We start from the raw sequence: 16,688 nt of genomic DNA, 5'->3' as shown, positions 1-16,688 counted from the left end.
TGCCTCAATTTAATCCAACTCACGTGCAAGTCATTTATGTCATCACCAGTGCCCAAGTCCTGCGGAGATGGGCAAGCTGTGATGTGGCAGGTGTGAATGCAGTGGCAGCCGTAGTGGCGGACCTGCTCAGGCCATATGGTCCACTTCCATTTATCTGAAGCAGTAATGGGTGTCGGCAGACTTCAGAGCGACTAAGGCTCTTCAGGATAGCGCTGCTTACTTCCATAGCCTGAGGAAGGGGCTAGAAGACGTGTCCTAACAAGAAGCCTGCTTCATCTACCCGGACCAGCTTACCGCGGCTGGAGGGAATCCCATTCTCGCGGTCGAAACACAAAGAAAACCCAAAAGGTTCCACTCACTCTTGGTGCGTGGAACATACGCACTCTGTTGGATCGTGCAGAGGCTGACAGACCAGAGAGAAGAACTGCCCTGATTGCAAGAGAACTTGCTCGCTACAAGATAGAGATAGCAGCCCTAAGTGAAACTCGCTTAGCCAACAAGGGCTAAGTGACTGAAGTTGAAGCTGATTACACCTTTTTCTGGAGTGGACGTGGCATCGATGAACGTCGTGAGTCAGGAGTTGGATTCGCTGTCAAGTCGAGTTTGGTAAATAAGCTCTCCGTCTTGTCAAAGGGAATTAATGACCGGCTTATAATGCCGAAGCTACCCTTACATGGAAAAAAGCAAGTCACACTCATTAGTGCTTATGCACCAACCATGGCGTACTCGGTGGAAGCCAAAGACAAGTTCTACCAGGATCTGGAAACTCTGATTGATTCGGTACCAAAGTCAGACGAGCTGATCATTCTTTGTGATTTTAATGCCAGAGTTGGCTCGGACCACATCTCGTGGAAGGGAGTTATTGGCAGACTTGGAATTGGCAGCTGCATCAGTAATGGACATCTGCTCTTGAGAATGTGCGCAACATATGATCTCATGATCACAAACACCATCTTCCGTCTGCCTAACCGTAATAAAACAACTTGGATACACCCACAGTCTAAGCATTGTCATCAGATAGACTACTTCTTAGTTCGTAGGAATAACAGGCAGAATGTCCCTGTGACCAAGGCCATGTGTGGTGCTGACTGCTGGACAAACCACAGGTTACTGATTTCCAAGATGAATCTTAGAATTCAGCCTCCCAGACGTCCACGGGGAATTAAAGTCCCAAAACGACGTCTACAGGCTGAAAGTCTGCAACAATGAGCAAGCTCTGTCTGAAGCTCTGACAAGCCAGCTAGAAACCACAGACTCTATTACCAACGATGTAGAGAAATGCTGAAAGGTCTTCAAACATCTGGTGTGCTAAACTGCATCTGAAACCCTTGGCGTCACTGCGCGAAAGCACCAATACTGGTTTGACGAGACCTGTGAAGAAATACAGTCCCTGCTAGAGGAGAAGCATTGTCTCCATCGTGCATACAACAACGACCCCAAGTCCGCTGATAAGAAAGATTCCTTCAGCAGAGTCCGCCAAGCTGTGCAGAAGAAACTACGCGAGATGTGGGACACATGGCTGAGACGAAAGGCTGATGATATTTATGGCCCAGTAACATCTGGCTCAGCCCCACTCTTGAGCTCCTTTGCTTCAGAAAGGAGAGAGGTATCATCGACATGATCTTTGCTACCAGGCAGTTGCAAGAAAAAATGTCTTCAACAAAATGTTCAGCTATACACAACCTTCCTGGACCTGACTAAGGTATTCGACACTGTCATCCGGGAAGGCCTTTGGAAGATTATGGCCAAATTTGTATGTCCCGAAGACTTCATTGAAATGGTGAGACAGTTTCATGATGGCATGCCTGCAAGATTCCAGGACTATGGTAACTATTCCAAACCCTTTGCAGTTACGAATGGTGCGAAACAAGGATGCGTATTAGCCCCCAATCTCTTGAGCCTCATGTTCTCCGCAATGTTGATGGATGATTTCAAGGACAGCGATGTTGAAATAGGTATCCGATACCGTCTGGATGGGAAGTTGTTCAACCTGAGGAGGCTCCAAGCCAAAACCAAAGTCCAAGTTGAGAACATTAGCGACCTGCTGTTTGCAGATGAATGTACCCTCAACTGCAGCACGGAGACAGGCATACAACAGAGCATTGACCTTTTTTACACAGCGTGCTCCAACTTCGGACTCACCATCTCTTCCAGCAAGACCGAGGTTCTGCATCATCTAGCTCCGGGAGAAGATTACCTGGAACCATCCATCACTGTTAACGGTCATAAGCTCAAAAATATAGACAGGTTCACATACCTCGGCAGCACCCTCTCACAACACTCCACATAGACGATGAGGTCAACACTAGGATTGCCAAAGCCAGCATAGCATTTGGCAGACTCCGCTCAAATGTTTGGGATAGGAGAGGCATCAAGCTTACCACCAAACGCAAAGTCTACACAGCGGTTGTTCTCCCCACCCTCCTCTATGCTTGCGAGGCATGGGCTGTGTATAGCCGCCATGTTAAAAAACTGACCACTTCCATATGAGCTCCCTGAGGAAACTACTGAAAATCAGATATCAGGATAAGGCACCAAACACAGAGGTACTCACTAAAGCCGGCATGACAAGCATCCACACCATGCTGTGTAAGGCACAATCTTGAAAGGATTCCCAAGTTGTCCGCATGCCGGTAGAACGCCTACCTAAGAAGGTCTTCTATGGAGAGATTCAGCACTGCAAATGATCTCACGATGGTCAAAAAAGAAAGCGGTACAAAGACACCCTCAAGGCTTCGCTGAAGAACCTAGGCATTGATCCTGACAGCTGGGAGAGTATCGCTGCCAACCGATCTGCTTGGCGCAGTCAAGTCAACGCTGGTACGGAAACCTTTGAGCAGAAAAAACTGGTGGACGCAGCTGAAAAACGTGATCTGCGCAAATCCAGGAAAAGCAGTTCTCCAACTCCCGGTCAGCAACCTGCAAATCCATGTCCCCACTGCGGCAGACTCTTCCGGGCCCGGATCGGACTGATCAGCCATCTCCGGACCCACCCCCAGTGAATCGATAACATTAAATGGTCCTCGTCGACACCGATGGACGAACATCATCATCACTTCGTAATAAACCAGTGCATTTATTAATGCGTTATGTTAGAATTTACACATGCTTGAATTGTGAATTTGGAAAATGTTTTAATTATGTAAGATTAGTTACTATGGATTTATTCAATATCAGAGCATGGATATTTTGCAGGCCAGGCCCTAGGATGTTCGAGGCCCAAGGCAGCAAGCAATGAGCGCGGAACCCCAAGGGAAAAAATGCATTGCTGATTTCCTGAAAGCGCGGGGCCTAAGGCGGTCGACTCGTTCGCGTTTCCCTAGGGCCAGGCTATTTGAATATTTGCATACTTTGTGTGAGTTGTAAGGTAAAGAAATGCGTGTGATTATTGTGCCATTGTTTAGTATAACGGGATTAGGAATATTTAATGATGTGACGCAATTTATTGATATATGTATAAAAGTAATTGATACCGTTTTGTATTATGGCGTTTATTTTACCATTCAAGAATGTATGGGTATCTCGATGTGAATGAATGTGTGACCGAAGATATTTAATAGCCGTTATGTAATAATAGGCTGTGTGTACTGTTAGATGAGAGAGCAAACGAAAAGGAATCAACAGTCCTTGTGTTTTCACATGAAGCTTTTTAGGGGACAGAGAACATCAGGTTCCATTGAGTCCCAAGTTTTCAAGAGTTGGAGACGGAGGTGAGACTAGCCGGAACAGTAGAATTCGACAGAAGTGTAGCCGTGGAGGGAAAAGTGGAGTCTAAAGAAAGTTGAGGAGGAGGAGGAGAAGGAATTGGGAGAAATAGGAGAGAGAAATAATGAGTACAAGGACAGGTCGACATCAATCTCACACTGCTAATCAAAGTGATGCAATAGGCTTATTAAAAGGAAATTTGAATCATTTATAATTGAATTGTTATTAAATTGTTTTTCATTGAATTTCAACCTTTTTGTATATTCAACCATCTAACTGTCGGCATTGCTGACTGGGGGCTCGGAGCTTTACATGTCTTTCATAAAATTTAACTTCCAGAAGTCCCTTCCATAATAGTTTAAAATAAAATATTAAGAGCACCCCATCCCAACCATAACAATAATCACACTTTACTTTCTGGTTATCTGTCTTCTCTGTTTATTATGTTCCTCTTGTATTCTGTTGGTCTCTACGTATGTGGCTTGTCATGAAGCCTTTCCTGCCGGAATCTTAGTTGTTGTTTTTGTTGCTGCTGCTGCTCTTCCTTCTGGTGTTTTTCTTGCTTTTGACCAGATAATGAAATAATAATGTTTTCGTAACTTTCATTTGTAGTAATTTTATTTCTGGTAAGATTGAAGCTGGCTTTATACTTACTAATACTAATATTACCAGTACAACTAATGCCCCTGCTGCTGCAACTACTACTACTACTACTACACATTACATGAACTCAATAGGATGGAACATATATCTGTGTATAAAATATTCATAACTGGAAGCAACTTTTCCCTCCGATAGTCGCCAATTCTGTTTGTGTTCTGAAGGAAGCAGTAAGGACGTGCAGCGTTTCCTGTTGATAATTGCCTATTTCTTTTCTTGTTTTTGGAAGAAACTCCATATAAAATAAGAAACAAAGTGGATAAAATATTACTCTTATAAACCAAGTAATTTTCTTTGTATACATTTTCTGCATAAACCTGTACACATTTGGAAGGCCACAATTTTATTTTTTTAACGTGCAATTTGTAAAGTTCAAATTTTATTTTCCGCAAGGTAGTAGTTGTAGTATTGGTAACAGTAATACTAATAGTGGAAGTAGCAGTATCTGCAGTAGTAATAGTAGTACTAATGCTAATAATAATATTGGTAACAAGGATACTCTTGACATACTGGTACTAACAATGATGGTATAACTAGTAGTAATAACAGGGAGGCTTTTGCAATGCTAATACTGGTATTAGAAACGGGGGTGGGCGCATTTGGAATACTAATACTGGTAGTAGAAACGGAGTTTTTGGAATATTAATACTGACAGTAGTAATAGTCAGGCTTTTGTAATACTAATACGGGTAGTAGTAACAGTTAGGTTGTTGGATATCTAATACTGATAATTTTAGCAGGGAGACCTTGGGAATACTAATACTGGTAGTAGTAACAGTGAGGCTTTTTGAATAAAAATACTGGTAGTAGTTGCAGTGGTTCTTTTCGAATACTAATACTGATAGTAGTTGCAGGAAGGCTTTTGTAATACTAATACTGGTAGTAGTGGCAGAGAGGTTGTTGGAATACTAATTATGGTAGCATAGCAGGGAGGCTTTTGTAACACTAATACTGGTAGTAGTGGCAGGGAGGCTTTTGGAATAATAATACTGGTAGAAGTAAACAGGAAGGCTTCCGAAATACTAATACTAATAGTAGTAGCAGGGAGGCCTATGGAATGCTAGCACCAATAAGGCTACTAAAACAACTACTACTGCTTTTACACATTATATGAACTCAACAGAGCTGTGTATTATAATATTTATAGCAGATTATTGAGACAGTTTATCACTCAAATAACTGCTAGTTCTGGATATTTATAAAGGAGCCATTTATTGTATATAGCTTGTACATAACTATGTTTGACACTTTGGGCTTTCCTACAAAGAAATGTTTAACATGGTAGTTTGTGCAACGGATATCATTCTTATAAACTGTGCCATTTTATTATATATTGTTTTCTTTTCAAGGAAGTAGTAAAAGTAGTAGAATTGGAAGTAGTAGTAGCAGTAGCAGCAGCAGCAATAGTAACTGTAAAAATTAAAGTTTAATTTGATTTTGCCAAGGCAGTAGCAGCAGTACTCCTACTGTTGCTACTACTACAAACGTCACCTGTCTGTAGCAGCAATTTGCATTACATCAACTCAGTAGGCCTGAATATTGCAATAATAAGAGAACTACTAGGAATACTAGAAGTAGTAGTAGTAGCAAGGAGGTTTTACATATTAAAAATAATAATGATGCTACTACTTATATTACTACCACTTGTACTACTAGTACTACTACGATGTTTCAACTACTACTACTACTACAAATATATCGCTATGAATTTATAGCTGTGTATAATAATAATATTAATATACATAAATGGAAACGGTGTCTAAGAAAACTTCCATTTTGGACTATTTTTGAAAGAACCATTAAAAAATATGTAGCTTTACATATCGATAATTGCTAATTTTAGCTTCTTTTTTTTTTTGAGGAATCCCGTACTGAGTCTTTTGGAAATAAACACGTTTGTAGTTCTTTGACAAAAAAAAAAAGCCGCTTAATATGATACTAAATTGTGATAACAATTATTCTTCTGAAAATGTACTGGTGATAGAAATAACAACCATAAAAATTTCCCAAGTCCACATTTTAGCCGGCTTTCATTTTTCAGCAGGTACGTGTAGAAATTATAATAAATTATTCTGCTTGTTGCTTTCTTCATCCTAAATTTAGAGGCTGTACTTAATAAACATATTATTTTCTGTTTAGACCTTAATGCTGCTAAGTATTTAATGAAAGTTATTTTCTTCAATAACTGGCACTTCTGAAGAAACAAAATCAGAAAAAATATTATTTTCTTAGAGACAAGAATATGATGCAACAATAGTTGAGTTGTCCCTTTAGTGTTGTGATACCGATACCATAGATGTGATTATATATCCACTCATCCCCTACCGAAAGCAGTTGTTTCAACGAGGTCCACCTTCTGTCATATATTTGTCCCTGCAACGTGTCTAATTTATATGTCACTGGAGGTGGCACATACACTCTTACTATTAACAGGTACACTTGCCATTTCTTTGTCATTCGCCATTATTTGTTTGCTGGGCACTTTGACCATGGAGATATTGCCGCTTTAGGAATTCTGTCAAGATGAACTACCAGTTCAACATTCATAACTGTGATTCTGTCTCAGTTAACATCAGTCATTCTAACCTTTACTCAGTCAGTTGTTGCAGAGAAAAATATGGCTACTCCGATCATTTTGACCTCTCATTTACTGCACATTAAATGTTCTCATAAGCAAATCAAAATGATGTTTCCAACCCAGTTAGTGGCACTTCTGAGATTAATATGCTGTCTTGCAATCGTGTTGGCGATTCCACCTGTTAAAATGGGATGGCGATTCGGTCTAAATGCTGCATAATTCTTTGAAAACACTACGATGTGGTGGTTTTGATGATCCCATCATATGACATCTGCTGTACGATGCAATGGATGAGGTCCAAATAGAATGCAGATAAGATAAGAGATGTTTTAAGCTTAATTTACAACTCATTTTACGCTCTGTTTATGTTGTACATAACCTTTGTTCTTCCCCAGCAAAATATTTAAAACTGTGCATTATATATATATATATATATATATATATATATATATATATATATATATATATATATATATATATATATATATATATATATATATATATATATTGGAAGCCAGATTTTTATTTGCGCTGTAAATACCACCCACATGTTTCAACGATTACAGATTACAGTATACTTTCTTGAACGTAGATAATTTCATGTCAGAAATCGTACAACCAGATAGTAAATTAATATTTATTCCGTAAATATGGAGATAATAAAATTAATTAATTCCATTAATTCAATTTCTAGAAATCCTTGAAAGAATCTTTGTCCTTTTATTTCTAAACATATCATTCTGCATACATATGAGTAATATGAAGACAAGTATATATATTAAGTTTTAACAAATGCCCATTGGATTGGGCTACTTTCGCTATTGACATAAAAATTACTCCTGGTATATATTAGCATCACCACATCATGACCAATTAGATGATTTAGAGGTACTGAGGTGATCGTTTGTATCCATCAAATAAAATCAATTTTATGAAGCTTAATGAGTGATGTTATTGCCTATTTCATTACATTTTGCAAAAATACTGTTTTGATATTTGATCTCCTTGCCTTAATAATGTTTGCTGTCTTCAAAAACTCTTTTAAAAACTGTTTTACGTTATCAACACTAACAAACATTCTCAATTAAACCAAAAAGTTTCAATAAATAAACTTGTATCATTGGATCTAGCGCGCACATGTTTGTGTGATATGGCTTTTTAAAGTAGTTTTAAAACAATTTCAGACATATCGCTACAATGTCTGCAGAGAGGCAGTTTATAGTGATGTTTAGCACTGTGGCATCGTGCCGCAGACATATAACATCATGTCCCACCCAGTCACATTATCCTGATACCACACACAAGAGGTTCATGCAATCTGTATTCACCCACTTCAAATAGTGTTTAGCCAGAGCCAGCAGAGGAACTCCCGCGACTGAAGAGTAATGTGTATGAGTGTGCATTTTCGTACCGAGAGCCGGAAAAACATCTTGTTCAAGTATGAATTATAACTGCATAAAGAACGCAAACTTATTTGGTTATTCAGTTATAATTTTATGGGTGAATTATGTCAAAACAAAACATTAAATAAAAAGAAAGGTACACAGATGAGCAAAGATGAACATATGAATGTATAGAACTTGAAACACAAATAGCATATGATGATGACCCTTGTTTGCATCCAAATACATATTGTTGTATAATTTGCTCTGTGAAAATTGATATTCAAATATATTGAATCACTCAGAAATAATATATATTAGTTAATAAAAATGTATGCAGTGCTCTCTGGAATGAAAATTAAGGTGTTTTTTATGTTGTCTCCATGGCAGTCAAATTTCAATTTAAATAGCTTAAAGCCAGATAGTTCATGTTTATTCAGTTAGCTTAAATACCTTTCAGAAGGTAATATACCATTTAACCAGTGGTGAATTGTTTTCAGTGTCAACGACAGGCGATATAAGCTTGGCAGTTTTTGCTCTATATTAGGGCATTAAGGGTTATATTTTACAGTTTAAATTTATCACATGAAGTTAAGATCTAAACTTTTCACCATAGTGCTAAAAGACAAAAATATGAAAACGTTGCCACCTAAATGTGTCTTTAGAATCCTTATTTTCTTTCTGATAGCTGCTGTTCCTTTGGAATGCTTTATATCAGAAGAAACACAGTCTTGTATCAGATGACTCACTGTCTCTTCAACATCTTGAATACAGCGTAAGATCTCCATATACTCATCCCATGCATCTGCGATAGACTGTCATAATAGAGAGATGTATGAAATTTGGGCTAGCAGTTCAGTCTTACACGAAATATACAACTCGCACTGAATCAGCATTTTCTCATCTGGCTCTGTAGTGAAACTTTTAAATTTGTCTACTTCCTTCAGGACACTGGCCTCAAATTGGGATATACAGTAAGCCGCTAGTCTATCAAGGACTTTAAATTTTTGACCATCAGGTATTAAATGTTTCCTCTGTATTGATGGCAATAAAATGGCATATTGCTCAGCGCACATATGTTTGGAAAGCTCTCACCTAGGTTAAACAATTAACAACTGATAATCTTCCTAACGAACTTTTGTCAGCTTTGGATCTTTTAGAGTAGATTACACAGATTTGGAACAGATAGTTTTTAACCTGTAATTTCAAATACAATAGATGGTGATTAAGATGTTGGTACCGTTTTTTGGACCAACGTCTAATTGTCGTGTGCGGAGCCAGCAAATTCCTGCATCTATCTCTGCCTCTTCGATAAAACAGTCTCCAGTTCATGGTGCCACCCATTACATGTTATGTTGTATTCTGCTGACACAATTTTGGTAAAGGCATGAGAGCTTCTTTTGAAATTTATTAAAAAATCTCTGAAAAAGATGGCCACAATAGACTTTCCTGTAATTATGCTTGGTAATAATAAGACAAATTGCTTATCTCTTGCTCAAATTCTTTCATTAACTTGAAGATGTTAGATTCCACCTTTCGAGCATGCATTGAGTATTACTTGTGCCATAGGACAAAACAAAGTTACAAGTGCACTCGTTCAGATGACAGATATTAATATTCTCCAAAATATACAATTAAAGTCTCTGAGGTGTTATGATAATGGATCTACATTCCTCGTTTCTTTCTGTATTAGAGCTGACCAAGATTTAACCTGGTAACCAATGTTGAGTAAATTTAACTTACAAGTCAACATGAAACTAAATTCCATTGCAAAGATAAGAAAATGACTAACAAAATAGAAAATTGTGCTTTGGAAACATTAATATATTATTAAGCCTTTCTAGATACTTCCGAGTTATTTCATTCATCAAAAAAGAGTCTGTCTACTTTATCTTGGAAATTAATGATTTTTGTTTACAATATTTCCTGGCAGCACACATATAGACCCACACTAATATATGACCTAAGCCTTTAAACAATTTAAAACTGGGTTGAGCCATGCAGATTTCTATATCCATCTAATTTTTAAAGCGGGTATCATGCGAATACATATTTAATGATTTCATAATTGCATTTATTTGTTCTCAAAGCAATGTCATCTCGTTCTGGAGATCTATATGCACCACAAATCATTTCTGCCCTTATAAAGGTGTTTGCACAAGAAAATAGGAAAAGAAACAGATTTTCAATAATTTATTATGTTATAAATTGTATTACAAAAGCTTTGTAGAAGAGTCAAACAGGATTCACATAATAATCTGCAGAACTAGAAAAGGAAATAGCACATGTTATGTAGCTCAGCCTCGAGATTAGATAATAGTTTCAGATATAGTATCAAAATTCATTCTTTTGCTTGTACTTGTACTTAAAAACGCAAATATGGTGTGACTGGAGGAGCATATTAAATGCAGTTAAAGGATTTGTATTGGCATGATATGATGAAACTGAACAACAGAATGTAATTCATTTTCATAGCCCTATTAACTACAAAGATTAGAAATTACTCTTGCAAAAAGATGACTGGAAGTATGAAACACTTAAATTCCTGGCCCCATATTCTTGAAACAATTTAAGAAAAACTCAAGTTCAAGCCGAAGATCAGAATACTTTGATATATTATAACTTTCACTAAAATGAAGCTAGAATCATAAAACCTTCAGGATTTGCTAGCATCAGTTCCTCTATCAGCCTGAACAATTTTGATTATGATGATATTCCCCACATATAATATCTGAGCCTTTGATTCGAGTTTATTCTTGAATTTCATGCTTAAAAATTTTCAAATATACAGGACATGATTTTTTCAATGCTTTGTAGTCAATATCTTATTGAGAAAAAAAAACAAGCAATTCTAATTTAGGTTTAATAGGGAACATTACAAGGACTCTATGTCCTATCAGTAAAATCAAACAGATTAAGTACTAGTATGCCAATTCATGCAGTTTTATCAACCCCAGGTTGAGATACTGGACATGTGACAAAGTAAGTCAACTGTTAAAAAAAATCTGAATCAAAATTTATTTTTACATGAAAACTGAAATCTAGATCACTTGAGAGGGATAAATACCATACACTCAAGATCTCTTAGCAATCTTTACCATGCTAGTAGTGTTTGTTTCCAGAAGTAAGGTCCACTTGAGGTTTGACCAAATCTAAACAGATCTAAGCCTCCATTCTACTGTGCAGAGGTCATAACAATTCTGATATCTAACCCCATATACATTTCGTTGTGTCAAAACTGCTTAAAAAAATCACACTTGTGTGGACAGAGTTTCAGAATGTGTCCAGTAAAAATTTTCAGTCTTCATTTTCAACAGCATGATTACATTTTAACACCATCGCAAAATGAGGTGATAATAGCACAGATTACCTTTGTTAATTTACACTGTGTGTCTATGTGTGTGTCTGTGTGGTCAGTCATTGGACATACAATATTATGCTTCTCTACTTTAACGTAAAATTCACTTATGATTATATACTGTAACAAATATGCTAGTCTTTTTAGGACTGGTGGAAATCAGAAATACCAACATTTTTTAAAGATACATATTCTATCCAGACACAGGTATATGCATTTTATTCTTGCATCTACAGTCTACAGGTTTTGCTGTGGTTTAATTAGCATTTGTTGAAGATGAACATAATTAAATACAGGGGCTATATGCCAGGTAAAGGATTTTCATTCTAATAAAGATAGAGTTTTTGTTGTTGTTGTCTTAGCTTTTAATGTTACATTAAACACATTATTAGCTATGGGACACACTAAGGCAGCCGACCAGGCTCAATATAGCCAGCAATGTTCTAAAAGTGCCCTTAAAGGATCCCCAAGCATATTTATTATGATCATCTAGTACTGGTCATATTCAAAAGGTTAGTAAACACAACATGATAAACATTAAAATTCAAACCTAGTGCTACTGTGAGGCTGTAGGACACTACAAAGTTTATGTTCAAAGAATTTATTGGCTTGCAGTATACTGTTTAGCTTGAAGTTCATGTGTACACTGTTCAACAATCCCTTCTTTTAAACTATAATTGCAATACAGTATTTTCTCTTACTTCTTTAGTTTAGTTTTCATAGTTTTTGGAAAATGAAGTTCTGTACACTCATTTCCTATATTGCAGACAAAGTGTATATTTTATAGTACATTTGAAAATTCCCTTTCTTGTGCACTCCATGAAAGTATGGTACAGTACAGGCCCATTTTTTAAAAAGTTAATGCTGTTGAAACTGAAGAAAGACTGAATTAAATGTTACTAAGTTTATATTGGATATGACTTTACTCTGTAGATAATAGTAAACTTTCATGTAGGATGTATTATGTGTTCATGTAAAAAATGCACTGCAGTTGAGTCAACCATAGGTAATTTAATTTCCTCACATGATTGTGTTATCTCATAACATAAATAATATAAAACATGAAATCCTTTTGTTTTAGCTCCCCTAGGTCAATGGTTGTTCTGGGGTTTTGCAGGATTCTTCTCTGTCAAATATACTGGCTGCCATGTATAGCCTATCATGTGCTGAAAAATGGTACTAAACCGAAAACAAGAACAATCATTAGTAAGCTACTTGTGTTGCTAAATGTACTAGTATAATGGCATCCACTATGTGACAAATTTGCAATGTTCAGTCTTTTTAGACAATACAAGATTACCTATTATAAATGCCTTTGTTTCTGTTTACTTTTTCCTGAATCCCTGCTGGTGCCTCTTCTAAAAACTGACACATGCACACAAAGTAAGTTAAAACTTTGAAAGGATAAAGACTGTGAGAAAGAAAAAAAAAAGATCGTAAAATTCTTCCTTTTGAAGTTTCGTCTAAATATTTTGAGTACGTTATGCTGGTTGGTGGAATAGGATAAAATGCAGTAGACATTGTAGTTTTATTTATTTATGCATAGTGGTGACTGAGGTACCAACAGTAAGACATCAAGAAAATGCTAACACAAAGTAGACTGTAAAACTCGTGAAATAATTGTTTAATTGTTTTTAAATATCAGTGCTTCAAGATAATATTTTGAAAAAGTTTGCCCATAAGAAATATGTGAACTAGTGTGCAGAAATTAAAGTCGATGGGTCTGTGAATCAGGGGCAGTAACTCTGCTAAATGGTGATGTATAATACTGACAAGCAATCTGAGTCAAGGTATCATCAATATATCGCTCCTTATACAATCTGGTTGAAATCCATTTATAATAACTTAAAAATTTGGTAATTATTTATTCCTTGCTATCACTGTGAGGTCACAAAAACTTGTAAAAATGAAGTCTTACTGTGATCCTTACCACTGAGCGTTGAAACTAATGGTTGTTTGTTGAGAGTAATCAAGTTTCATGGCTCTGTCTCAAAACTCCTTAGAGTAAAAATACAAAAAATGGGCTTCAAAATATTATCAATCACCTTAACCTTGAAAATAAATCTGTCAATGTCCTACAGAAGATGCCAACAATTTGAGAAACAGAAGTGTACCATGGTTCAACCTTGTACATCAAACAGCTTTTATGATATCAACTAAATAAACCTTACATTGTTTGCATGTGACCTTGACCTTGAGATTTGGACCCCAAATCTCAAAATTCAGCACATCTTCTAGTGACAATATAAAGGTATGCATGATTTCATCTATTTATATAACAACTCTTAAATTACAAAGCAGATAGGACAATGGGAATGAAACCTTGTATATTATACCATAACACCGACCCTCAATATAGGATGTCCAATGTGCTATGTGAAATATAGGTATTCATAAAAAGCTAAAAAAATGTGTTCAACAACAAAAATATTGAAATGTTAGACACTGACCTTAAAGATAATGGTCCACAATATTGGCACACAACACACTATCTAATAATGATGATGATACATGTGCAAAGTGTCATCACTTAATTTCTCAAACAGTTGTTAAGATAGAGAGCAGATGCATGATGGAAAAGCTTACATTTTGAGCTGTGACCTTGACCTTGAAAATAGAATAAAAAACTCATTTACAATGAACCTGTCACAATAAGTATACCCTGTTTCATCACTTCATCTCAAATGGATCAAAAGATGAAAGAGTGAATTGGACAGCATCACTGAAAACCTAAAGCAGGGAGCCATGACTTGAAGATAGAACAGTATGAAATGCACTTTCTAGTGATGATAAATATGTATACCATGTTTCAGTCCTTAATCTCAAATGGCTTAATGGCTACAGAGCAGAAGGGAAAGTGTCATGGAAAAGAAATTATTTAGCTGTTACCTTGAAGATAGTAAACCCACCCACCCCACCCAAATGTGGTATGCATCACCTTCAATTGATGAGGTTCAAGTATTCCGAGTTTTTTGAAGATGTAAGTTGGAAGTAAATGCAAATTCTATGTCTCCTGCTTTTGCAAAGAGATTGGAGCAGGAGGCAATTAAGGGAATTTGATTCCAAACTGAAAGTGAGTGAGTCTGACAACCAGGGACAAAAAGTCTCCTCAACAATGATGCCAAACAATAACAACCAAATTCAACCATGGTCTCATCAATCTCAGGCCACAAACCAAACTGGTTGAAATTTAATAATTAGTAACAGAGCTACTATGCAGATAACAGAGTGGGTCCCACAACCAGGGCCTAAGATCAGCTAAATAATGACACAGAATACTGATGATCAAATTCCGCCAAGATCTTGTCAGTATCAAGCAATAGCAATATTAACTGGTCAGAATAATTAAGGGAGGTACTATGAATAATTAAAAGTGGATGGGTCTGACAATAACGGGCTATAAATCCACTTAATGTTGATGCAGAATCTTGGCTGAGGTCAGCTCAATATCAAGCCACATATAATTCCCCCCCCCCCATTTCTCAAGAAATAAATTGAAAAATTCTACTATTATAACATTTGGGAAATTAAAAGAAAGTACAACAATGAAGTATTGTAAAGACGACTGGTTTTCATGTTTAAATCCTTGATAAAAGTACAAATGATGAAATCCACATATCTCGGATAAGAATGAATTGTGGAGTTCATGAGATACAATAAATATTCCACTATGTAAAATGACTTTTATGATTTATTTCAGAAAAACTAAATTAAAAACAGAAAAAAATCATGTTGGAAATTATTACATTTACTTATTCTTTCTTTGTCCATCAACATATGTCCCTTTTTCATAAAAGTAGTCCATACAAGATATTTCAATTATCATATTTCACAAATTGTTCAATACACATTCTGCATGGACAAGGGAAACTTCATTTAGCATTTGAATTTAAAAGGTCTGATCACAGGAAGGTCCCTTAAAAAATATGCAGTAAATATTTTTTTTAAAGATCAAGCTGTAACATTGTACCATTTAAACCACACAAAAAAGCTAAAACAAAGCATAATGGTAAATATATGACAACTACAAAAAATGCACATTGAAAATAACAGTAAATATCCAATGAGATCAAGATATCTTTAATCTCAATGATTTTAGACTTTCATATTAGCCAACTAGCCCCACCTTGTCAGTTTGTAGCCCCCTTGTAATTTCTAACCTGGCTGTTGCCAGGAAGTCCCTAACACTGTCATTAAACCAAATGGAAGATTTCACTATAAACAGACATAAACACACTAATGGACACTAATGTACAGTAATGGAACTGAAATACAGTAATCTAACAACATATGTAAGTAATGGAGGAAGAAATTAAGCTTTTTTTATGTCCAGTACTGACATTAGTGAATAAAACAAATTGTATCATTTTAGAGTTTTTTTAAATGTTGATTTGTATCCACTGATATGATACCTGATGGCACTGGCTTAGTCTGATTCCAATTATTTTCAATCTAAGACATGGAAATATCCACTTTGTTCTTGATTAATAGTAAAGTTTTCAAAAACAAAAATCTGGCATATAATTCCCATTGGAAATTGATAAAGATGGGACAAATAAAGCAGGGTCCACATTTCCCTGTTCAATGTGCACTTAGTGTAGTTAATGCTTTTGCCATTTACCCTCACCTATCATCATTAAATATCATCATCTTCATCATCTTTATCATTCTGAATGAAGAATTATAAAACATTACAAAAATGTTTATTTTATTATTCAACAAAATCGATAACCAGCACTTGATGTGCATTACGGTATGCTCAGTTATTTTAATTTCTTTGATATTACTATATTTCATCCATTTATTCAGGCCCTAAACACTGAGCTTGCTGTATGTCCTTTTCCAGTTGCTGGAAAAGTACATTTTAAGTGACTGACTGAGATTTATAGGACAATACATAGGCTGAAGGTTAAAACTGTGTTGTATGCATATAATATTTGCAATTTCTTACTTTAATATTTTTAAAAATTACAGACACATTCAAAAGGGACAGCAGTCTAAATCT

General features: G+C 36.1%; 1 protein-coding gene across 1 annotated transcript; it reads left to right on the top strand.

The window, feature by feature from the left end:
• The first annotated feature begins 717 nt into the window (after nucleotides 1-717).
• LOC149795589 (protein CFDP2-like) lies at nucleotides 718-1,209 on the top strand. Its single transcript, XM_089963823.1, has one exon. The coding sequence runs from the start codon at nucleotides 718-720 to the stop codon at nucleotides 1,207-1,209; it is 492 nt and encodes a 163-aa protein (XP_089819949.1).
• The last annotated feature ends 15,479 nt before the right edge of the window (nucleotides 1,210-16,688 follow it).

This window comes from Sinohyriopsis cumingii, chromosome 7 (genome assembly GCF_028554795.1).
Source record: "Sinohyriopsis cumingii isolate HCF-2022 chromosome 7, ASM2855479v2, whole genome shotgun sequence".
NCBI classification, from domain to species: domain Eukaryota; kingdom Metazoa; phylum Mollusca; class Bivalvia; order Unionida; family Unionidae; genus Sinohyriopsis; species Sinohyriopsis cumingii.
The sequence above is the reverse complement of the archived record's forward strand: the minus strand, read 5'-3'. Positions and strand labels throughout refer to the sequence as shown.

Coding starts and splice junctions, on each gene's coding strand:
- LOC149795589 (XM_089963823.1), top strand. CDS start 718: ATGGCGTACTCGGTGGAAGCCAAAGACAAGTTCTACCAGGATCTGGAA.